We start from the raw sequence: 26,107 nt of genomic DNA, 5'->3' as shown, positions 1-26,107 counted from the left end.
AACTTTTCAGGAAGACTAAGCAATTATTTGTTGTCTTTTCACCACAGCACAAAGGCAACCCCATTTCCAAATCAGGTATAGCCAGATGGATTGTTAAGTGCATACAAATCTGTTATCATAAAGCTAAACGCACATTAACAGTTCCCCCAAGAGCGCATTCAACACGCAAGTTAGGGGCATCCATGGCTTTCCTAGGAAACATTCCTCTAGAAGATCTATGTAAGGCAGCCACATGGACTACCATACATACCTTTACCAAACACTACTGCGTAGATGTACACTCCAAACAGCAAGCAGCTGTAGGGCAGGCTGTACTCAAAACTCTTTTTCAGACTGCTGCAGCTGGCACGTGCAACCGCCGCTAGGAGGAGACTGCTATACATTCTATGCACAAGATGTGAATTCAGCAGCCCACATGCCTCGAACGGAATATGCTACTTACCAGTATGCATCTGTTCTTGGCATGTAGGGCTGCTGACATTCACATCGCCCTCCCTCCTCCCCGGTGCCTGTCGCAGCTGTAGCACTCAGACTTAATCTCTAGCATGGACATCACTTACTGTATCATACTCCATCCCTGCCACAATGGCGAAAAACAATCTGAGGATGGAGAGGATGCCCATGCGCACTGTCGTCCGGGGTAGGAGCCACATATCTCGTGATACTTCGAAGACTCTTCCAGGACAACAATGTGCAATCATCCGGACCCAACACTAGGCGGCGATCTATGCACAAGATGTGAATGTCAGCAGCCCTACATGCCAAGAACAGATGCATACTGGTAAGTAGCATATTCCTTCCCAACAATGATGGGCCTCCTTTTTCTATTAAGGTATATTCAGAAACTCCTTTCTGATTTTTTTATTGTTATTTGTTTACATTATAGTAGACGTCTTAGAACCTCTCAACCTCTACATAAGAGTGCAATTCAATATGACCATTGACATGGTCTGGATTCGTTTTGTTTTTCTATAGTCTGGATTGCCTTTCTCGATTTATTCCACGGATGAATTGCTTTATTGGGTTAAAACGTCAACACTATTTCAAAGTCAGTCCTTGAAAGATATTATAATTAAGGAAATAATACTCAGATTGGATTTATAATCCGGTCTATAGAAAGGACACCCATGATTAGATATACATGTGTTATATTGTGTAGTCAACATCACTTTTCCTTTCCGAGCACAGCGCCATCTGCACTATTGTTGATTGTGACACTTGCTAAGAAGCAAGCAAGAATATAACTGATTTGCAACGTAAAATGAGTGTTTATTACAGGTTCTCACACATTGAAGAAACATGTAAACAATGAGTCCCACGGAACATTTGTTCTAAATTCTCATGGTGTACCCTGGTTCTGTCTGGACAGAAAGGATTTTGGTCCTGTGATTATATATAGCATTTCAACCTCTTGACTGCTGATCTCGTCCATACCTGAAAAATTGCCAGGTTAACGCATTCTGTTACAGTAGGCAGATGACAGTTATGTTAGATTGCTACCATGTGGGCATTCAGAACTGAAAAGCAAGCGTTTTCCACCTTAATGTTTTGCAGGGGTTTGCAGCCCTGGGGACTCTCCCTTATCGTTGTTTTCTTTTTAATGAATAGGGTTAATGATTAAGGGTACTTTCAGGCCTGGGGAGAGGTGTGAAGTCACCGAAGTGTCGTACCTGCTATTTTGCACAAATGACCAGAACGGATAACCTGAAAACTGAATTATGATTCTGTGTATATTGCATCTCATTTTTAAATCGCAATGCTTTGCAAAGTAGAAAGCTGCCAAACCTTTTTTAAAACATGAAAAGCTGTAAAGTGGCCCTGTATGTCGCCAGAAACATTCTTGTTACTGCACTTGACCGGGGGCATGCTGCAGTCTTAAAGCTCTGCATCTTAAAGTTCCTCCCCTTCCCCAAAGCCGGAAGCACACCAGAGAAAGCGAAGTATATAGCACTTTGGGTGCTGATTATTCTGATAAAAATGTCAAAAGCAGACAGATGTCAATACTTAAAATATCAGATTGATTAAATACTTTGTTATTTTTTGGCTAGTACCCATTCATCTTCATGGGCCACCCAAGCTTCTTTATGGCCCTCCCAAAGAACAAATCATAGAGCCGGGCCTGCTTAAGGGTCAGATTCAACGATTACCACAGATGCTCTGGACAAATTGAAAAAAGCTAATTGTCATTAAAAACACAGTGCTAGTTTGATCGGTATAGCAGCTAACCACACCTCTTCTTATCGATCCCTCTGACCCTGGAGATATATAAAGCACAATCATGTGGGGTCGAGACCTGTGGGGTTACTGTAAGCTTGGCGAATTAGTTAGAAGTGAACATTCTTTTATCAAAGGTCTGCTGAGACCCCCAAAGAGTGCCCCATTGCTCCTGCTAAGGTTTTACCTAAACAATAGACAATTCTCTGATATTGCCTGCCTAAAACCAATTTTGTATTGGGTTAGGCTATGGACAGTAGCTGACCTTGGACCATACAGATTGTCTCAGGGAGATACTGGCAAATCCTCGAGCATACACAATCCCCTGGCTTGCACATGGTGAATACGTGGCAGAGTAGGCTAGGACTGAGTGAGTACTGGCTATCACCTGATGCAAGTTGAATTGGTGCCCAAGAAATAGTCAACGCTCACTATTGGGACTGTGTGTTTTGTTCCAAAGTCTCCGCAGTGGCCATGGGAAATCTAATAGACACTTACCTGTCGTTGAAATTTGCCCCCGAATTTGAGGAATTCGTGGATTACATCAAAGTCCCGATGGCTCAAGCGCTTTTCATTAAATTTAGATAGGGGTTTTGCCATAGTACTCCTTTACTAGCACATGGTCTAAAACTGAATCTGTTTCTACCTTCTGTCCTATGGACTGTAAAGCCGTGGAAAATGTTAACTTTGTATTGCCTATCATGGACTAAAAGACATTATAAGCGAGCGGATACGGATATCACTCCACTAAACTTCCTACCTCCAGGGGGGAGAACCTGGATTGCGCTTGAGGAGGCACCTGGGGCTTTTCTAATCTACACCATGAACAAGGGGAGGCAAGGAGAGTAGGCGGAGAGTCCTGTTGTAGAAGCAGTTGTATCCTTATACGATTGTCTTGTGTGCATTGGTGAGAGCCAAAATAAAATAACAATATTCCACAAAAAATTATCCTTGTAAGTGTCAGGTCACTGGTTCTTGGGGGATTGCAGGGGTCTGTCCATGGTGTCAGCCACTTCTAGGCTTTTTGCCAATTGTTATGACAATGTATTATAAGGAAGAAATGAAGAGCAATGCCGAGTGCAAATAGCTAATAACTAATGGAAGTTATTGTTTTTTGTTTAGAATTGACATGTATGTTGAAGGAACAGCAGATTTGATGGACCTGGTGGTTTTCTACCCCTTTTTACCGGCTAATGACCAGGAAACCCGCTTGAAGCTCATCATAGAAAGGGCAACAACCAGATACTTCCCAGTTTTTGAAAAGGTTTGATACTTTTATAGTAATTCATTTACAAGACTTACGAAAGTAGAGAATGGTTTGTTTTGATTGAAAGATTAAAAAACAAGCACTTAGGAAGTGTTATGCAACGTGTTGCAAAGGTGTGATGACTCTGGAGCCTGGTGGTATCTTCCCTTACTAAAAATGTAATATCCAGTTTCTTCAGCAGGAATGAAGCACCGTCTACCACCTTAACTCCCTACTCTTTACTTGTGGGCTTCCCTTTATAATATGTTTGGTGATCTACAGATGATTTAACAGGAGTGGAGGGGCTTCATGCCTTCGACCGCCCAATGATGTCTCCACCAAAGCCACTTGTGGGGTATGAATAACAGTGTTGAGGGGAAACTTCCACAACGCGTCATATGCACATGTAAGTCACCAGTCATCTGAATTCACCCTTTCTAATTTCATGTCTCCGTCTAATTTTAGTTTACTTCTAAACACTAATGGAAGTTGGGCAGAGTTTGCATCATAAGCAATCATTAACAAACCTCTTCCAAGCAATAATAACTTAAATCATAAAACCGCTAATAAAAAATACATGAAAATTCGTGCATTAGTTCTTAAAAACAAAATTATTATTACACATACTCCCGCATACCCAAACACACCCCCACTTTAAATGAATGTGGCCCAATTGCTCGTTATTTAGAGCAATTGTACTAATAAACACAAATGTATTATTACAGTAGAAAGGCCAAATTCCATCCTATCCACAATGTCATTTAACATGATTGATATTATATGTGAGGTCTTAGGCAGTGCGCGCGGGAAACCGGGGCCTCTTGCCGAGCTCTCCTTCTCTGACAGAGCCCCTATGGAAGCATAGGCAGTGAGCCTGTCCCTGGAAAGATCGCACCTGGCCAAGTTTGGGAGCTGAGGTGTGACCTAAGGCGGCCCAAGACCGCTGAGCCTTGCCCGAGGCTGCAGCAGAATTAGGTCCAAAGCAGACAGAGCATTGGGCCTGAGGCAGGGGCCTGGCTCAGAAGATCTGGACGGCCTGTGGCATGCCCCCTCCTCCACAGATTCACAAAGACGGAGCAGGCCACTGGCCGGTCTGGTGAATGGAGACCGGCCAGGGCTGACGGGCGAGAGTAACCCTGGTGATTCACCGGGGAGAGGGGCCTTGGATGCCGTAATTTCCTTTCTGCCTACCCCCTTGAAGAGGCCACAGCAGAAGGTGAGTGGGGTCTGCCCTGTAGGGATCGAGCTGCTGGGGGGGCAATTAAGACTGCTGGAAGGAACTTTGGGACATTACTGAAGGGAAAGAGAAGCTTGAGACGAGACCACCAGGGGCCTAGACTGACATCAGGATTCGTGGTGGTGGATATCCTTCTCCACTTTCTCCCAAGGTGGCCGCATCCTTGTGCCCATCCCCCCCTTCCAGTCTTGGGGGTTGTGGGGCGAATACCAAAATTACTTCACCAGCGGCAGTCAAGAAGCTGGAGGCCCTGAAGTAAGGTGACAATCAGTGGAGTGGTGGTGTAAGAAGGTTGTTGCGCCTCAATGAGTGGATATTTGGGGTGACTCAGGAACTATTGCGTAGATCTCCTTGACACGTGTATAATCCAGAGGCACGTACAAACGGGGAAAATGGTGAAAGCAAAGGGGGTTGGGCCCCTTGAAAGTTAGCAAGATGGACAATTACGCAGTGCTGATGCCCACCAAAGTCCCAGAAGGGGAGATAGCGGAAGAGCCCTCCCTAATGGCTATGTCTGCAATATGGGATATGAAGGGAACTCTGGAGCCAAAAATTGATTCTTCATCTGTGGACATTACAATGATCAGAGCAGACCTTTCTAAACTCAGCGATAAAGTCTCCACCGCTGAAAGTAATATTTCCCAGCTTAAGGCCACAAAAAAACGCCTGGAGTCTCAGGTACTCCCTCTAACACAGCACGCTACCCATATAGCAGCAAGACTGGAAGATCAATAAGGGAGAGCTAGGATAAATAACATCTGAGTGATGGGGGTCCCGGAGGCGGCGAGGGCCCCAGTGTTGATCACTCCCTCGAGGATTTTTTTGTGAATACGATCATTGCAAAAATATTTAATTATCGAGATAGGGAGGCAATCCTTCAAGTGGCAAGATAAAAAGGCAATGTTCATTTTGAGAACACTATAATCTGTTTCTTTGCAGACTCCGCTCTGCAAGTACAGCACCAAAGGCAGAGTTTCGAGACAGTGAAAAAGAGTTCAGAGAGACCTTAGATATATGATGATTTTCCCAATTGCCCCCGCGGTCCTTGCTGGTTCCTCTCCTCCTGCGGGAGCCAACATTGCTTTTGGGCAGTGGGAGCGTCTAACATGTGGCTTCCTCTGACCAAAAGCAATGGTGCTTCGTTTCCATGGTCTCGCTTCCAAGAACCAAAGCAGTGTTTACTATGGCTTGGTGGGAACAGTGCTCCTGTCAAGCTTAGCAAACAGCAATGTCCCAGGGGTGAGCACCCCAGGACATTGCTGGAGCTGGCTCTTCGGGGCAGCAGTCCCTAGGGCCATTGAGGGCTCCTGGAGGGGCTCCCCTTTCATCTTCTGTGTAGCTCCGGGGAGGTGGTGGTCCGCAATGGATCACCGCATTTACTTAATTTGTGCCCGGGTAGGTGGTGGTTTCCAGAGCTATGTGGGGAGGGGTTTGAACCACCACACACTTCATTTTATAGATCGCCCCGGGGCTGTGGGGGGCGGGTGGCCCGAACATTTAATAAATATAGCCCCGGCAAGGTGGCTTTCCCTGGGGCTGCGGGGGGAGGGGGGGGTGGCCAGTGTGGCCCCTATAATTAAAGAACATAGCCCTGGGGAGGTAGTTGTCCTGGGGCTGCGCGGGCTCCCGCATGTATTTTATTGATTACTCCAGGACCTGGCCCACCCGGGGGCTTAAAGAAAACAAAGCGCAGTAGATCGTGCATCGTTTTGAAAAACAATTGCTGTGTTATTCGCTCACCCAACGCGACTCCCGTCATATGTTCTCTACCCTGCCCCCTTTTCTTGTTTTTTTTAAATCCATTTTTTTTGCCTTTTTTCTTGTGACTCCGTTCAATCGAGTCACAAGATGGCTGCCAACGCTTCCTGGTTGGAACTGTTGGCAGCCAATCAGATTGCAGACTTATATGGATATCAGAGGCATTTTTAAATTTCTCAGCAACTATTGAACGGATTTACACTATTTAATAAAAAGAGTGCTTTCTGAACCAAGAGCTACTTTTTTGCCAATTTTGGTGTAATTCCGTTTAGCAGTTTGGGATGATATTAACATGGAGAAACCCGTTTTGGACCCCCCACCCCTTTTTTCTCTGCCCCTGCTTATCAAATCACCTTGAAATCTTCAACACAGGAGCTGGCCTGACCGCTCCATTAGTTTTTAAAATTTCGCGAAGATTCATCACACTGCGCCAGAGGTATATGATTGGGTCTGACAGTGTCTGTATGGGTGTAACACGGAATATGTGGTAGAGTCCGTATGGGTATGTGAGTAGGTGTAGCAGTATCTGTTTGGGTATGGGAGAAGAGAGAGTATTTAAATATGTATGTTTTTTATGGGTTTTTTTCAGCCTCGCTAAATCCGCGGATCTCCCGTGAAGTTACACGGGGAACATGCTGAGACTTTCAAGAAATCCGCAGATTTCGTGAACGATCCTCAAAAAATTTCTAGGGCATTTTTATGGCCATACTACACCCTCACATTTCATTTTTAAACATACATAAGGGGCCAGTGGGCCTCTCTCCTGAACCCTTCACTTAATATTCACAGTAGTTTTCAACGCCGGCGACTGTTCCGAGACAAACAAAATGGCCGCCACAACTTTTCTCTAAAGGTGTGGCCAGACAATCAGGAGTTCGCTAGTGCACGATAATCCGCCGATTACCTGCGGGTGAATCTGCGGGTGAATCTGCGTCTCTAGATATACACATTTGTTTTTCAGTTAATATCGCCCAAACTACTGAACAGATTTACACCAAATCTCAAAAAGCACAATCCTGGGTTCCAAGTTCTAGCTTCCTAAAAAAATTGGTGTAATTCTGTCTAGAGGTTCGGGATGTAGTCGTGTCTAAAGGACATATAGTAATTAACTTGGTAAAATGTGTTTAATATTATAGTGAGTGAGAGAGAATTTTACACTCTGCACATCTACGTGTATATATGTAGAACAAGATAACCATATATATATATATTACATATATACCCATAGGTTTCCACAGTTCCCAATGAAAATTGCCTGTAACCCCCAAACCCCTTCCACCTCAATTGATGTATCTGCACCAAATGTGTCAGTGGCTTAGTGAGTCAGCTATGCTTCGGTATGCCAGGTTTTGTGCATTTTCCTGCTGGGGAAAAATGTTTTCGGGTGCGTGAAACAAGGTATGCGTTCCCATTTTAGCTTCCATGGGAACTTTTTCTCATTCCTACTGCAAAAACAGTTGACCAGATTTACTCCAAACTTGGTATGAAAGTGGAACTTTACTTCAAAACATTTTTTTATTGGTGTGTACCGTTCAGGACCTTTGAAAATATCAAAAATATGTGCCAGATGAGTTTAAATTTTGAAATTGTGAATCCAGTCATTAACATTACACTTTTTGGCATATGGTATTAACCAATAAAGGGGGTCTTTCTTTTTTGTGTTGCTATTTTGTTAATTACTAATTTAGGAAATTGCCACTCTTTTTCTAATTTAATCTTAATCCAGGTATTGCACATAAAGCATCATCTGTAATCCATTTGGTATATTCTAGGTGATCAATTTTCACCATAGAGCAACCTATTTAGCCTATCAAAGACCGTGAATTCATTGGTAAATGTGCCTTACAGTGTTCTGTGTTCTCCAGTGCATTTTTTAATATTTATGTACAAGTGCATTTGCACGGTCTCAGACTTTGGCCAGAAGTATTCAACATTACTTCCATTGACCTTTGTATTGAACAAGTTTGTGATTTTACCATGGATTTACTACTGGGTCATCACTGAAAGTGTATGTAGTACCCTGCGCTTCTTCTACAAGTTGGTGAAATGATCACATTTAAACCATTTTATTTTCCTTGATGGGTGGGTGAGGGGTGTAGGCTGCATGAATGCACACTAATTTAGCGTAGCATTAACAGTCCTACCAAAGGTATGTGATACTGCATTTTGAAGTCTTTTCACTTCTCTTGCAATATGTTAAAGGGTATTCTAATCTTTTGCAGGTTTTACGAGAACACGGTCAGGATTTTCTTGTTGGAAACCAGTTGAGCTTTGCGGATGTTTATCTGCTTCAAGCTATTTTTGAAGTCGAGGAACTTATGGCCACGGTACTGGCTAACTTTCCCGCGCTACAGGTAATTGTGTAAAACATGTATCTATCTATCATAATAACTCCAAGTCATTTTGAATATCTGATTGATATCAAGGAAAAACAGTCTGTCTTGCCTTTCAGTACTCATTTGTTAGTAGGTCATTTTTTTAAATGTTTAAACCAGCATTGAAACTGAAGACCTGACAGGAGTGTCCTTACCTCAAGAGCACGATACACAAAGTATTACCTTTTTCCAAGTTTTTTAATTCACCTTTAAGATTCAGAACTCGACTTTTTATTAACTCTTCAATGTAATTATGTAGCATAATGTAGGAGAAATTCTGAGATGTTTCGTTTCAGCAGCATTATACCTACCTTTAGTCGTTCAAGAAACAAATATCTCTTTATTTTAGGATGATTAATCTTGCGTTTCCTAGCATTTCAACTAAACCATGGCATTGGGAATATGGTCTCAATTCTTACCGTAGGTTTCCTACCTGACGAAAGTGTTTCCTTATGTATAAATCACTTCATATTTTGCTTTGGGTTCTCTTACCTTCCAAATTCGGGAGCACACTGGACATTTACAACGTAAAATGAAAAACTGAACAGAATCTTAAAGAAGTAATACATGGCACCATCCTAGAAGCCGATGACTATAGAGCTAAAAGGTCTTGAATATCAATGGAGAAAAAAATTATAGCCGTAGAAATGGAAAATTATAATCTCTCCTACATTAATAATTATGAACTGCAAAAATAGAAGACAGACTTGAGCAGTCTGTCTATTTGAATATTCAGCTTTAGGAAAGTGACTCAAATACAAAGTTCATAAAAGGTGGCTCCAGTGGCTTATAGCTAGGGCTCCCAGTTTTATAGTATTTATATTTTTGTCATTTCATCTGTATTTATCCATATTTATTCTTTGCTAATTTTACCTGTATTTATCCATATTTATTTTAGGTTTTGTGAAAAAATGATGCTGAAATGTGTAAATGTCTGTATTTATTTAACCACTTAATGTACACTTGTGCCTGAACGACTGACGGGTTTCAAGGAAATGTACACACTCAGATGATAAACTACGCACTTATAAGAAATCTTGCACATTTTAGTATCAAGGTTGTGCAAATCTACTGCTGTTTAAGGCTCTTTACTAAAGTTCCTTTTTTTTCCAATCCCTTGCCTGTCAATCCGCACAGCTTTTGGCCTGGCAGTCCTGATTGACAGCATTCAGAATCGCTCAAAAACAACCCAATTTCCGTTTTTATCCATGTTTAAAAATAGATACAGACCGGAAAATAAATGGTTTTCTGTCTGTATTTATCTGTAAAAATCTGTAAACACGGAAAACGGGGAGCCTTACTTATAGCGAACAGCTCAAAGCCAAAAAACCTAGAAAATACCTAGAGTTGACGTATGTCGGAAACTATCAGCATCCTGCTGGTGAACAATTTTTCTTTTGCTCACTGGGCCACAGAAATAACATTATTGTCCAATGATGAAATAGGAACTTACATGAGGTAAAGTGACTAAATTGTTGACTTTGGAACCGAAGCATCAGGTTTCTAAAGTTGATTTACCCACTTGTCCATGACATAGTGATTTTACACAGACATTGTTTAGTAGTGCCTAATGTAGGAAAGTGGGTTTCTGTTGCAGTAACCCCCACACTTTTTGCCTGATGACTGATGCACTTTTCCTTGGTGTGCCCTGGGTCCCTGCCAATCGGGCACCCAGGGCCTGTGTTCCTTCCCTAAAAACTGTACTAGAGCCTAAACCCAATTGGCATCTCTGGCCACATGTCAGCCCCTGGTAAATGGTACCTTAGGTACCCAGGGCACTGTGACCTGAGAAGGCCCTAAGGGCTGCAGCACTTATTGTGCCACCCTTAGAGGCCCTGTGCTCTGACACACACACACACACACACTGCCTTTTCAGGCTGAGTGTCTGGGTGCAGAACAAAACAAAGAGTCGGCATGGCACACATCCCTGTGTGCCATGCCCACAAAACACTGCCCTGGCATACCCTAGTCGCCCCTGTAGCTGGGTGCCCTATGCCAGTGGTATGGGTACAGGTGCATGAGCCTTGTACCCCTACAGTACCCAGGTCCATTCCTGGCCACTGTAAGTGCAGTGCTGCCATTTAAGAGTATATGGTGCTGGGAGGTCGTCATCACGAACTCCACAGCACCATGATTGCTACACTGAAGACTGAGAAGTTTGGTATCAATCTTCTCAGCACATTAAACCCACACTGATTCCAGTATGGGATTTAATGTACAATGCACGACAGAGGGCAACTTAGAGTTGCCCCCTGAAACTAACCCACAACCAGCGTCCTGACTGAGTGGCTGCCTCGGCTGCCACACAGCAGACATGTTGCTGGACCCCTGGGTCTAGAGCCGTCCGCCCTCGTGAGCCTGCAAAAATGCACATCCTGGGGTGAGGTGCTAGGGGAAGCTTTAAAGGCATGCGGCCTTTGTGAGCTTCTCCAGACCACTTGCTGTACTCAGCAACTGGCCCCCACCGGTTCTGCCCCCCACTCTGGCTGGAAGACAGACGGGATACCCAAAGGGAGGGAAGGGGGTGTGCCAGCCTATGCCAACCCCACCCCTCAGGTGGGGGAGGCGAGGTGAAGCACAACTCTGGGCTCTCGCCATCTTGAGGATGGGAAGCCCTACCCTATCAGGATTAGGCTCCTGTCCCCCTCCCACGGGAGAGTGGCAGGATAGGGAGTGTACTCACCCCAGGGAAGGTAACCATTGGTCCCTGACCTACCCCAACCTTAAACGCCCCTAAATGTAGTATTTAGGGGCACCCTGAACCTTCCTTCCTCAGATCCCGATTCCGAAACTGAAAAGAACAAGAAGAAGACCTGCCGTGCATCTGCTAACAAGAGGACGACACTAACTGACTTGGCCCCAGCCCTACCGGCCTGTTTATCCTTGAACCTGCTCCTGCTAAATCCCGGCGTCTACTGTGGTCAGCAACCTCAAAAACCCCGGAGGACCTGACGGCCTTGCTCATCCAAAGACTGGGACTCCCACGAGCAGTGGTTCTGCTCAAACAGCAACAACCCCTGGTGCCAGCCAGGAACCGCAAATCCAGCACACTCTGCACCAGCCGACCCCGGCCTGTGCCTGAGTGAACAAAGACCACGAGGACGACCCCCCGGCGACTGTGACCACGAATCCAGCACCCAAGGGCCCTCCTCGGCGCTCCTGACGAAGCCTGCAGCCTCACATCCAGAGACCCCTCCAACCGCGACCAGCCGAGGGTAAGATTTTCCAACACCAGAAGACACCCCTGCACCCGGCGCCCCATGGCCCCCTGTGCCCAGCTCCTGGGTGCCTACCCAACCTACCGCTACCCAGCTTACCTCTCAAAGTGGTGGTCGCACCTGAAGAATCTTCGTCCCCGAGCTTTCAGCCTTTGATCGTCTTATAGCTTTCCCATTGAAATACATTGGGTGCCTGACGGCCTAAAAGCACCCTGCACCCAGCAGCCCGAGTGCCACTGGAAGTGCAGCATCTGTCCTATCATACTTCCCCACTTGCCCTGTGTAAGTGACCAGGAGCTCAGCTCCCACAGCCGTGTGGCCTGCCTGATAGCAGCCACCCACCAAAGACCCCCTACCCACCATAGGCTAACATTGGGCCTACTCACTTTGCACCCGGCTGCCCCTGTGCCGCTGACGGTGTAACGACTGTACCTACCTGAACCTGGGAGAACCCTGGGTCTTCCCCCAGAACCTTATCTCTGCCAGTCAAGTACTTACCTGAAAGCTGATAACTCACATTTTCTCCATAGGGTAACATTGGCTGGTTTTCATTCTTCTAAGTGTTTTGCAACTTTGAAATATTCCTTAAAAATCATCCGATCAACGAAAACGAAATTACTCACCTGTTACCAGGAGAGATCCCAGTGCTGGATCTTTGTGCCCAGCACTGTCCCTCAAAAGTAATTACAACTGTGATTTTCCGATAACCTGATTTCCTTCCATAGGATAACATTGCTTGGTTTTGCCCAAAATTTCTTCTAAGTGTCGATTTTCAAAACATACACAGGTGATTTTTAAGGAATATTTGTAACAAAAACGATTTCTTTCAACTGTTTATTGGAGATGCACCAGGGCTGAATCCAGGATCCAAGTGATTTTATTGCATTTACTTAGAATTATAACATTGAGCTCAATGGGAATTCTATGTCCGTACCGGAGGCTTCGGATTGTGCCATCACTTTCTATACTTTATTTGCACAGCAGCATTTTAAAACTCAAACTTGGACCACTTATCCCAAACACCCTCGGGAGAAAGTGGTCAAACAAAACAAAGAAGGGACAACATATCCCTCAGTCCACAACAACCAATCAGTCTGGGATCCTCCTCTAGTCTCTCTTTACTGCTCAGCTGCCGGAGAGAAGTGTTTTTCCGTTTCTCTGTGATTTTTGTGCAATTGTTAATACCGGCGGTCGCGGGATTGACTTTGGCATCCCGTGCCCTTTCTTTGCAATTTATGTGCGATTTTCTTTTATTGTGCCACGTGTTGTTGTGACGGTCAGTGCCGGCGCATTCTAGGGTTCACCTTAGGCTTTGCGAAAATGTCAGCCCGCTGGTGAACGCCGCAACGCGCTTTTGCCGTCTCCCCGCTTAGGCATTGTTTGGTGTGGCAGTGTGGCATTTGGACGGAGCTTCGGCTCCTTGCTGGCATGTAGAGCAGCCTGCGGGTCCGGTTTCCGGGCTTACGCGTCTCCGCTGACAAGACAGTCGGTGAGGCGCGGTGAACCCCGACTGCTAGGGGCGCTGCCGCGACTCACTGACGAGACGGCTCCTCTCGCTGGCAGCGCGGTGCGCAGAATTTTTCGATTTGACATTCTTTGCAATCCGCCAACCATTGCCAGCCTGCCTCACGCCCCTGGAGACCTATGCCCTCTTTGAGGGTCTGTAGCGCTTCGCTCCCGCCTGCCTGACGCTCGTTTACATGAGTAGGAGTGTTTGAGTGGTTTGGACGCCCGCTGGGTGTATTTTGGTGCTTGCAGCACGCAGGCTTTTTTCCAGGTGAATTGGGGCCTGGAGGGGACACGTCCCAGGGTGTTTGGTGTTCCCTTCTCCCTCACGCCTATTGTGTCCCTCAGGTCTTTGACCTGTGTTTGCATTTAATAAAGGGTTCTACCCTGTGAATGTCGCTGCATATTGACTTCCATCAGGTAAACTGTTAGGGGGTTTCCACTGGTTTCTTTTTCTGCTTTCCCGTGCATCCAGTGGTCAGTTGGATTTTCAGCATGTCCCAACAGGGAGACAATAACTGGGGAGAGGATCCCCTTAACCAGCTACCGTGGGATGAGGATTTCTGCGACGCAGTTGATTATTTATCTACCGCGCCGTAGAAGAGGACATGGGCCCTATGGAGGAGCGCCTTTGTAAACGTTTGGAGCAGTTCTGTGCTCGGTGGGCTCCTCCTACGTTCTCTAATCAGCAAGCGGTCCCTTCTAGTGACCCGGTACCGGCGAAACCCCCCAAAGTGGATGGTGTGAATCAGGATGCCTTTGAGAGGCTGTGGGGTGCTTTAATGGCCCACAATGCTCCGCAGTGCCCTTCTGTGATCCCTTCTCCCCCTGCGCCGCCCACTGATCCACCCAGCCTGGCTCAGGACACGGGTGATGATGTCAATGGGGATACGGATGAGGAACCGGGACCTTCTAGGCCATGGTGGCCCGCCCCTTCACCGCCCCCATCGGTCCCTCAGGTTCCTTTCATTAGCTCAGATATGCTAGACCCTGAACTGGCTGTACATCCTCGTTCCTCTGAATGAGCGCCTTCGGCCAAGATGGCCGCTTATGTAGCCTGTAAGATTTCCACCTCTATGAGGAAGGAGGTGCGTAGCCGTCTCCGTTCGGAGTACCGCTGCCCCTCCCTTGACGGGAAAGTCGCACAGACCCCTGAGTTAGACCCCTGAATGGCGACTTTTCTCGCTAAGTTTATCAAGGATCCCAAGAAGGGGATAATCGTTCCTGGAGGGCATGCCAGGATAAACTCCTGGATGCCCTCGGTCCCATGACGATGGTTTTGGATATGGCGGAGGATGCCAAAGCTTCAAGTGCCTTGATTTTGCCGGAGGCCCTCTCGGGATGGGCTCAGAGGGCATTAGTCTTCTTAGGAAATGTGAACTGCGCGCTTTCCACAGAGCGCCACCGTTCTTTCCTTATCAAGGTGGACCCTAAGTTGGGAGACTTGGTGGATTCGGAGGCTGGAGCTGTAGCCCAAGTAGGTTTATTTGGGGAACCCTTTATAAAAGAATTAGGAAAATTTGTTAATACATTCACCTCTTTGAACAGGGCCCAATCGTCTATTAAAACATTCTTTCATTCACGGGTTTTCCGTGGGGACGGTCGAGGCAGGGTCCGCTGGACCGGCCAGGTACCCGCTACCAGCACCAATAACTCCAGGGGACAAGGCTCCAGGCAAGGGTAGTACCAAACGCAGGCACGATACTCCCAACTTTTACCCGTCCCGTGGCAGACGTTCCAGAGGCAGAGGTTTCTACGGAGGGGTCAACTCTGCTAACACCGGTAAGTGTTTCTTGTTCTTCCCTGGTGGGAGTGGGAGGACGTTTGGCCCGCTTTCTAGGTGTGTGGGTCCTTCAGACAGTGCAGGGGTTTTAAATAGAATTCTGCGGCGAACCTCAGCAGGTATACCCGCTCAATCCCATTCGTTTTTCACGGTTCGAAGAGGCCCTGATAGGAGCGGAAATCTCCGCTCTCTTAGACAAAGGCGCTATTTGCTGCACAGCCTTAGATCCTCTCGGTTTCATCAGCAACATGTTTGTAGTGGACAAGTCGGACGGGGTCAACGTCCAGTCCTCAACCTGCGGGATTTCAATGTTTGGTTGGTTTACCGTCATTTCAAAATGGAGGGTATTCACCTCCTCCGGGATCTGCTCCGACCAGCGGATTGGATGGTCCGCTTGGATTTAAAGGATGCTTACTTCGCCATCCCTATTTTTCCGCCTTGCAGGAAGTTTCTTCAATTCCTTTGGAAAGGTCAAGTTTATCACTTCATTACCCTTCCCATCGGGCTGGCCTCCGCCCCCTGGTGCTTCACAAAGGTTCTCAAACCAGTGGTGGAGTACCTCAGGGCGAGAGGGACACGTCTCATCGTTTACGTGGACGATATACTCTTGCTGGCCCAAGACCCGGTTTCGCTTCGGATCAGTTGCAACAGGCAGTGAGTCTGTTGGAGGGCTTCGGCTTTGTCATAAATATCAAAAAGTGCCTATTGGTACCGGCCCAGCGCGTCATGTTCTTGGGTTTCGTGGTCAACCCCACAACAGCAACTCTCAGTCTCCTGTCGCGAAAAATAGCAAAAATGCGCCACAAGTTCAGACGGGCGCTAGCCAAGGGCACGGTTCCACTGCATCAGATAGCCTGCATCGTGGGCTTACTGTCAGCCTTGATCCATGCTATCTTTCCGGGGCCCCTTCACTATCGGGCGTTGCAGCGACTCAAAGCCAAGTACTTGCGGAAAGGTCTCCCATATTCCCATCCAGTAACCCTGTCAGGGGAAGTGATGGAGGAGGTGCGTTGGTGGCTCTCCCACATGGAAGCATGGAATGGGAGGGCGATCTTTGGCTCCGCCCCGAACCTAGTCATAAAGTCAGACACAAGCAGGTCAGGCTGGGGCGCTCGATATGGAGATTTCTCCACAGGAGGTTCGTGGTCCCCACAGGAGCTTCACATCAACTGCCTGAAGCTTTTGGCAGGCTCCTTCGCTGTGCGTTGTTGGACCAAGGACAGAGTTCAGTCTTGCGTCCTCTTGAAGATGGACAACGTTTCAACAGTCCGGTATATAAATCACCTGGGCGGTACTCGTTCAAAGGTGCTTTCGGACATGGCAGCAAATTTGTGGCAGTTTTGCCTCAACAATCACATCTCATGACGGCGGAGTATCTCCCGGGTCGTCAGAATTTGGTGGCCGACTGGCATTCGCGTAATTTCAGGGATTTCAGTCTGTGGAAGCTGCATCCGGACGTGTTTCGTCGGGTGCGGGACTTTGGGGTCCTTGTTCTGTGGATCTTTTTGCCTCCAGGCTGGACCACCAGCTGCCTCGTTTCTTCAGCTGGAGGCCAGACCCTCTGGCGGTGGCCACGGATGCGTTCCTGCAAGACTGGACGCAGGAAACCGCTTACTCGTTCCCGCCTTTCGCCATGATCACTCTAGATTCCACCCAGATTTGGCGGCAGCAAGCCAGCATGGTTCTCATTACACCAATTTGGAGGTCTCAAGTGTGGTTTCCTGTTCTTCTGGAACTTTCTTGGGATTTTCCAATCCCACGACCCCACTTTCCAGAGCTTCGCCTCAATCCGGACGGAGTTCCCCATCAAATGGTTCTCATGGGCTCTCTCCACCTCATGGCGTGGAGGATTACAGGGAAAGATGGTCACTCCCGGGCCTTTCCCAGTTCGCAGAGAACCTCTTGTCCAGGGCTTGGTCCGACAGCATGGTCAAACGTTATCGCTCCGCCTGGACAAGGTGGTGTCGTTGGTGTGTGCGACGGGGTTGTGATCCCATGGTCGCAGACGTGGTCGAGGTCTTGAATTTTTTGGCACACCTCGCTCAACAGGCCTGGCTTATCGGTCGTCAACACCTTCCGTTCGGCGATTTCCATAGGTCATTCCCCGCTGGGGGGCAAGCCGGTGGGAGAGCATCCCTTTGTTTGCAGGCTCTTGAGGGGTCTCCGGTTATCGCTGCCTCCGGAAACCCAGATACTCGGAGCTTTGGGATGTTAATAGAGTGCTTGATCTTTTTCTGTCATGGCAGCACAACGAGTTTCTCTCCCATAAAGATTTGTCCGCGAAGCTTGCGGTGCTTCTTTGTTTGATTTCATGTCACAGAGTTTCGGACGTACGAGCTCTAGACGTCACGGGCAGAATTTTTTCTCCTTTGGGAATGTCTTTCACTTTCTGTCTCAGGACTAAGACTCCTACTCGAACTATTGAGTACCCAGCGTTCCCGGACTCTCCTAAACTTTGTGTGGTCCGTTGTTTGAAAGCGTATGAGGAGATGTGCGAGGAACTTCGTCCTCCCGGAGAGCGGCAGCTCTTAATTGCACTCAAGAAACCTCACAAGGCGGTTTCATCCCCTACTATCGCACGTTGGGTGCGTTGGGTCATGCAGGAGGCAGGCATTAGCCTGCGGCAGTTTGGGGCTCATTCTGCACGGGTGCAATGGCCTCTCAAGCTTTTTCTCTGGGTGCCTGTTTAGAGGACATAATGAATGCAGCTGACTGGTCCTCAGATTCCACTTTTAAGAGATTTTATTTAGAACCGGTCATTGATATGGCCCATTTGGTGGTAAGTAAGCTTTGAAGCAGCATAATCCGAAGCCTCCGGTCCTGACATAGAATGAAACATTTCCTAGCTAACGTAACGGAAAGTTTCAATTCTATTAAGGACTCGGAGGCAAGGATTATCCCACCGCAGATCGACGCAGCGATTCCCATCCTTCATTGGGAGTAAGTATGAGTTTGATTTCTTGATCTGGATTTTGTGAGACGATGTTCTTGGTTTTAACATGGTCTTGTTCGGTCGATTTTGAACAGGTCAGAATCTTGTGTTTGATTGATTATGCTTATCTCGCAGGTTGTTGCTTTGTATTCGCTTTGATGCATAAGCCTTCCTTCTTAGACTGGGTCCTGATGTTTTTTCTTTGGTTTCCGGGATCGGATTCCGGAAGCAGGACACTTGATCGGGATTAAGACGCTTCCCAGCAAAGAAAGAGGAGGAACAGGGCAGTGAAGAGGGACTAGAGGACGATCTCGGACTGTGATTGGTTGTTGTGGACTGAGGGATATGGTGTCCCTTCTTTGTTTTGTTTGACCACTTTCTCCCGAGGGTATTTGGGATAAGAGGTCCAAGTTTGAGGTTTAAAATGGCTGCTGTGAAAATACAGCTTAGAAAGTGATAGCATAATCCTCACCTCCGAGTCTTTAATAGAATTGAAACTTTCTGTTACGTTAGCTAGGAAATGTTTCATTGTGTTTAACTTGTGTTGCATATTGCAACAACTGTATCTACTGCATTTAAAAGACTATTGCTATTTGAAAGTATTCTATTGCAACATCTCATTCTGAGAAAGTATTTTTATACCTACTTGTGGTTCTAAAATAAACAACAATATATTTTTATATACAAAGCAATTGGCCTAGAGTTCAGTTCTTGAGGGTGTGAGACCATTTGCTGATTGAGTGTGTACAACAAATGCTTTACACTGTCCTCTGATACTGCCTTACTGCTCGATCAAGCTACCACTTTAGAGATTAAGGTTATATCTAACTTTAACCTCTGCCATACCTCTGGGGACTGTGGACCCTGTGCGCACTGAACCTTACATTGGTGCAGTATATACAGAGCCACTTTCCTACACCTAATTGCCCTTATCTTGGTGAAATTGAAGTGGTTGGAAACAGGCTGAGCTCTAGTATATATGTTAGTAAGAATAGCCTAGCAATTCTATTGAGCTTAGCAGTGCCTAGAAGTGATATGAGTTTGAGGTGTTATGCTGTATACCACTCTTCACTCACCAAAACTCACCTGACTTAACCGCAGACCTCCAACCACCCCTTCCCCCACCATCCTGCTTCCCCCCCCCCCAGCGCGTTGAGCCCCTTACAGGTGGGCAGCCACACTATACAAGTACCTGATTGATTGAAAGCATGAAACTCCCCTTCATTCACTTTCAATCAAAGCACAAACTCTGTAAACAATTGGGATAAACAATATCACAAGACCAGCAAAGCTCATTGCAAGCGCCATCTAAATATCTTTCCCATAAAGACATAGTTTGCTAAACCACTCCCTACAAAACTTTGAAATGGCTGGATAGCGCATGTGAATGGGTGCTGTCTCACAACATCACACCCACACAAGATCTGTGGTACCGCACACCAGGATTGTTTCTGAAAAAATATAAACATAAGGCTTTCGTTGTGTGATCGATGAGCCGAAGGAAGTGGCTATGATTTTCCATGTTACAGCTAACTTGCATGTGGTGGTGCAGACAACGCCCCCACTTACGGCTTATTCCTGTGTTGTTCATTCATTAATACACATCTTACAAACGATCGCAGTTACATCGCTGACCTCTATGTGATATCTTTAGTTAGGTGCTGAATCGTTTAACCTCACCCCCTTCCGTTTTTAATGCCACATTTCACCTCATTCTAACAAAGGCCCCTCTGGACTCTGCTGAGCTGCCTATATCATTTCCAGTTTAAATTGTTATTTAAGTCATGATCAAGTTTTACATGGCTTCGATGTTTGTTTCTGCACTACGTACGGCAGCCTTAAACAAGCAAAGAGCCCTCCAAGAAGTGAGACCACATTAGACTGTGAGACACGCAAAGCACCACAGCCATGACCCCAAAAAAAAAGGAAGGGTGCTGGTGTTGGTGTTTCCATCAGTCTCTGTGGCAGAAACTGGAGAGCTTTGAGTCCAGCCACTGGCCCGGAAGTGAATCTTAGCCTTTGCGTGGTGACACGCAGTGGGGGGTGTCATTGGAGATAGGAGGATTCTGACCAAGTCTTTGGGGGTTAAGTGAGGCAAACGGCAAGCTCCATCGTTATTCATTAGCAGTCCGTTTCACAACAGTGACCCGTACATGGCAACAACCAGTTTATTTTGAAATAATGCCGAACAGGTTTAGAAGACCCCTTGACCGGTCTGACTTGTCCCCAATCTAGCATTCCCTGGAAGCTGCTGCAGTGTAACTAAAGTATGCAACGAAGGGGCTGCGATGCAGGGATGCTGTGGAAGGTGGCTCAAGTCTGCTGAAATGCACCAAGCTCAGAGTCCACCTTTTGGTTCAGGAGTGGCCCTGAGCTCCAGCCTGGCGAGACTCAGACTTACCCTGTATGTTGATGGGTCATAGAAGAAACCTCACCAAGTCTGGCCCCAGAAGTGCCATCATTATCTTACGGACCCCTTTGCAATGAATATGAGACTGATTGATACTCTGGGGGCACATTGCTGTAGTGTGGAGAGTGAATCTAAACAGTGATGAGTAGGAAGAGCCAGAGAAGCACCAGTGCAACTCAAAACTAAACTGAACCTCTTGTAGGCAGCATTCTATGCACGAATGACACTGAGTGGGCACTGCAGATTAGTGATGAGCAAGTTTATGTAGGGTGGTTAACGCACCAGTTACTACCCATAGCAGGTCTACAGATGAGCTTAATAGATACTGTGCCATCCAGTAACACAAAGGGCCCAGCAGAGCTGACTTACAGCCAGCCAGAAACACTGCAAATGCACACAGAGTGAGAGCTTTACCTCTTTTAGAGTCCCACTGTGACACGGATAACCCAGTCTGGGAAAAATGTGCTTAGGTGAAACACGTGTCGGCTGTATCCCTCTTCTATGAAGCCTTCAACTGTATAAACTACGTCTGATAAAGGACTGGTAACTGTATTACAAGAAGTCTTCTATTACATCTGTTGCAGTATTATATTACTGGTGCTGTTTAAAAAAGAATTCTACTGTACATACTGCTCCATCAGCTATGGACACTGAGTTTATTTGAAAACACGATATTTTGGGTAACTTGAACAAAAAACAAACATATATTGCGTGTAGACGATTGATGAATCACTAATACCACCACTTTGGATTCAAATTTTGAACTCCGTGTGCTCCAGGCCATCCTATAACTACGCTGAGCGTGGCACCCGACCACTCTCTTTTTCGCACCCTGTAGGTCGCAAAGGTGCGGCCTGACATAGCACTCATTTACATACATTTTCTTTTACGTTTTGGGTTTCTGTCTGTACTGAATTACATGGGTCTGGATGTGAGGTTAACGTAACCCACTGCTAATTATAATGTTCCTCTGACAGCTGGGGTGGTCTCGCAGGCAGCGACGGTGGTCCCTGGTAGCAGCCGGATATCACTCAAAGCAGGTTGGCAAGTGCGTTGGGATTAGTGCAGTCCGGTCCTCGAGATGCGGCCGTGCACAGACTGTTCCTTGGGTGGTGAGACAATACACAGGCTGATCTCAGTTTGCCGGTTTACCCCGCCATCGGCCTCATTTCTTTAGCAATGTGGCTCGCACAGCCGCGCATTTTTGGCACTACAGCACCGGTCATGCCACAGTTTCTTCTTAATCACAGTAGTCCGGTTGCATTACAGTTTCTTCTTGGACACACTGGCTCAGCCAGGTCGTGTCAACTAGGATCATCACAGCCCTGACTGCATTGCCCATTTCTCGCCAGGAACCGCAGTTCGAGAGTTTGCTGTCCGACGACACAGACTCGGATCAGGCTCTGCAGCCTTCCTCTTTTGGCAGCCCACGTGCAACAGGGTCCTGGTGCACATCTCTTCTCCTGGACAGTCACTCCTTCTGCAGGGTTTTCAGGCTCCTTCCTTCTCCCAGTAGGCATGCTGACTTCTAGGTGCTTCAGGTCAGGCTAAGATAGTGGTCTAAAAGCTTCTTAATGCTGTGCCGCCCTCTGTAAAAAAAAAATTTTTTTTAAAAATCCTCGGCACCCTCCCCCTTAATTTTTTCACAATTATTCTGCTAAATTGGCAACGTTTAAATATGTCTAAACATATTTAAACATTGCAGTTAAGCTATGTTACCTCTTCTTTTTTTTAAACATACTCCCAGTCAGGATATAAATGATAAAAGTTATTGGTGATGGCCCATTATAAGGTAGCTTACTGCAGCTCATGTTTTTAACACTTAAAACAAAGCATGATGCTTCTCTTGGCCAAAGACTGGTGCCCCCTAAGATCATATCAGGTCCCCCCCCCCCACACAGGTGGCCCGCCCCCAGTTTGAAGACCTCTAGGATAGGTGCTCTTTTGGCAAGGGTAGTCTGAGGTGATGTCACGCCACCCCAGCTCTGGGAAGCGGACTGGCAGGCAGTGCCGCCGCACTGGGCATCAAACTCTACAGTGGCATTTGTCAGATCTCCGGGTGCCTTTTTAAATTGTCAGTGATGAGAGCGCAAGAACTCGGTCCCTATCTGTGCAACATTTCTCAGTGACTCGCTGGATTATGCTGCACGGGAAAAAAAATGCACCTCATTTTGTTACAGTACATTTTGCTTTGCCCTTCATGCTCAAGCAGTTTACTGAGTTGTGAGCAGTGGTCAAAGTGCATAAATAACAAGCATTTGCAATTCAATAGGTCTCGCATTAATTAAGTTTGAGCTATTTGCATTGCTAAATATTGCAACACCAATTGCAACAAAAGTCTATTAATTGTAGGCCAAAAAAATGTGTATTTATTTTTGTAGCAATGGTGGCATGCTGCGCTTTAGATGAATATGTTTAAAAGTAAAGTGCGCCATACTGCGATTGCTACAATAGTTAATTGTGGATGCGTTAACAATTGATGTGTGCACTGATGGCTGGTGGTGTGTGTGCCTGGTGGAAGTGTGCCCTGCTGGCTGGTGGTGTGTGTGCCTGGTGGAAGCGTGCACCGACGGCTGGTGGTGTGTGTGCCTGGTGAAAGCGTGCACTGGCGGCTGGTGGTGTGTGCCTGGTGAAAGCGTGCACTGACGGCTGGTGGTATCTATGTGGCTGGTGAAAGCGTGCACTGACGGCTGGTGGTGTGTGTGTGGCTGGTGAAAGCGTGCACTGATGGCTGGTGGTGTGTGTGTGCCTGGTGAAAGCGTGCACTGACGGCTGGTGGTGTGTGTGTGCCTGGTGAAAGCGTGCACTGACGGCTGGTGGTGTGTGTGCGCCTGGTGAAAGCATGCACTAACAGCTGGTGGTGTGTGCCTGGTGGAAGCGAGCACTGACGGCTGGTGGTGTCTGTGCCTGGTGAAAGTGTGCACTGACGGTGTGGTTGTGTGTGTGGTTGTGGTTGTGTGTGTGTGGTTGTGTGTGTTGTGGGTGTTGTGCTTGTGTGTGTTGTTGTGGTTGTGTGGGCGTGTGTGTGTGGTTGTGTGTGTGGTTGTGGTTGTGTGTGTGTGGTTGTGGTTGTGTGTGTGTGGTTGTGGTTGTGTGGTTGTGGTTGTGGTTGTGTGTGGTTGTGTGGTTGTGTGTGGTTGTGTGGTTGTGTGGTTTTGTGGTTGGTTGTGGTTGTGTGTATGTGGTGCTTGTGTGTGTGTGCGGTTGTGGTGGTGTTATTGTGTTTTTATCTAGGAACCTAAATCGATATTTCTATTTTATGCCCTTGTACGGTTATAATAAATAATTTCCCTATAAAGGCATAAGAATACTATCCATATTTAGTCGTAGCCCATGCAGTCACATTAAGCAAGGCTACTTCCCCGGACTCCTAGAAAGAACGAGTTCTCTAAACAAACCAAACCTCCAGCAACCTGGGAAATCCCCATTGCTTTTATTTTGATTTCGTCCTAGAACTCCTGTGAAGCACTGTAAGAACGGCCAGTTCTTAGTGACATCTTTATTGACGTCTTATGTCCAACCTTAGGTCAAACCCGGCACCTTTCAGGTATAAATATACCAACGTTGCCTTAAGCAAAGACACGGTGGTGGTTTTGGAGCAGAGCAGCTATCTACTTGCCCGAGAGCCCAGCTGATGCGAGAGCCCACGGACGCTGCCCCTCCCTTTTGACGCACTGAGAGAGACGCTGTCTTTTCTCCTGCCGAGAAATCCAGCTCCGGTGTTTCCAGATACCTTCGCGGGTTACTGGGATATCGAGTCCTGAGAGAGAGAGATACAAGACCTCCTGCTTTCTATTACCCAGGTACGGAGCTGACTAAAACCTTGGAGAGAATTCTTGAGTCAGATTCTTGGCAAACCCAACTTAACTTAAACTGCTACTTACTTACTCCTTCCCACTTATTTAGGCTTAGGTCAGGTACACAGGGGTAGGCGTATTTAGAAGCACCAGTTGAGTACGTTAGTCAATGTATATTTGTATGTATATATTTTATCTATTTTAAAGTATCATATGGCTAAGAAACCATATCAATGCTTTTACAGTATTATTTTATAATCCTCCTTTTACTGTACGCACTTTACTTTACTATGAGTATTGCAATTGTGGCAATTCATTTCTCTTGCATGAGAAAGAAGACTGCTCAATAAATAACACCTTTTATTGAAAACGCCCGTCTCTCTTTTCTCTGCACTCTGGTGAAACTAAGTATGCACACTTGACTGAGTGAAATAGCTGTCTATTGTTTTCACACGACTCTAGAGATACACTCTTATTCTGAGGGAGCAAAGTTGTCATGTTTTATGGTTGTCAGAAGCTAATCCCTTCTTGTCTATCCAGGGAGGTTAAACTCCTCTTCGTTTATTCGAGAAAGTTTCTAGTGACCTCTGAGCTAGCTGGCAAACCTTAAGTCTAATATAGTCAGTAGAGACCTAGTCGACCTCAGTCCTACGTCTACACTGCTGTTTATATTATTCCAATGCGCAGAGCCTATTGGGAATATAGAAACTACACCCCAGCACGACCCTACACTACTCAAACACCACACTACCCTAAACCCTAAAACAGTACCCTACACTACACAAACACCACAACACTCCCCAAAAACACTACCCCAACACGACCCTACACTACACAAACACCACAACACTACCCTAAAACACTAGCCCAACACAACCCTACACTACACAAACACCACAACACTACCCTAAACCACTACCCTGCATGACCCCGACACTACCTTAAACCCTAAAACACTGTCCTACACTACACAATCACCACAACTCTACCCTAAACCCTAACACACTACCCCAGCACAACCCTACACTACACAAACACCACAAGACTACCCTAAACCCTAAAACACTACCCTGCACGACCCCTCAACACTACCCTAAAACACTACCCTACACAAACACTACCCTAAACCCTAAAACACTACCCCAGCACGACTCCCTCCACCCCTAAAAAATTAACCCAATCCCCCTTACCTCTCTGTCCTCGTGGTTCCTCTCTCCTACTGGTTCCTTCTTCACGAAGTCTGTCGTATGTCTCTAAGGTGCGGTGCACAACGTAGTGAGGAAACGGAAGAGCCTCTGTTTCCTCACAACTACGTAGATCTCCCAAATTGTTTTTTTTACAACGTGTGTGCATTTACCTTGCATGCCTTTACAACCTAATTCGTTGTAAAGGCATGCGTGGAAAATGCACACACGTTGTAAAAAAAATGCGGAGTGATGGTATGCGGGGTCAAAGTCCTCGTGGAGAAATGGTATGCGGGGGTCAAAGTCTGTGTAAAAAAGTTTTGTTGTAAACGTGGATTACCCTCAAGGATCTATCCTCGCTCCCACTCTGTTCAATCTTTATTTGGAACCTTTGGGAAATCTCCGTAGTAAATCTGGGATCCGTTACCACCTCAATGCTGATGACAC

General features: G+C 46.6%; 1 protein-coding gene across 1 annotated transcript in view; it reads left to right on the top strand.

Annotated features, from left to right (window-relative positions):
* The window catches only part of LOC144762697 (glutathione S-transferase-like), a 281,385-nt gene that overhangs the window by 215,303 nt on the left and 39,975 nt on the right, over positions 1-26,107 (top strand). Inside the window, exons 5-6 of the mRNA XM_078647939.1 lie at positions 3,337-3,478; positions 8,678-8,809. Of these exons, the coding sequence (XP_078504065.1) occupies positions 3,337-3,478; positions 8,678-8,809 (274 nt within the window). The remainder of the gene's footprint in view (positions 1-3,336; positions 3,479-8,677; positions 8,810-26,107) is intronic.

This window comes from Lissotriton helveticus, chromosome 6 (genome assembly GCF_964261635.1).
Source record: "Lissotriton helveticus chromosome 6, aLisHel1.1, whole genome shotgun sequence".
Taxonomy (NCBI): Eukaryota; Metazoa; Chordata; class Amphibia; order Caudata; family Salamandridae; genus Lissotriton; species Lissotriton helveticus.
This window is presented reverse-complemented; position numbering and strand designations above follow the sequence as displayed.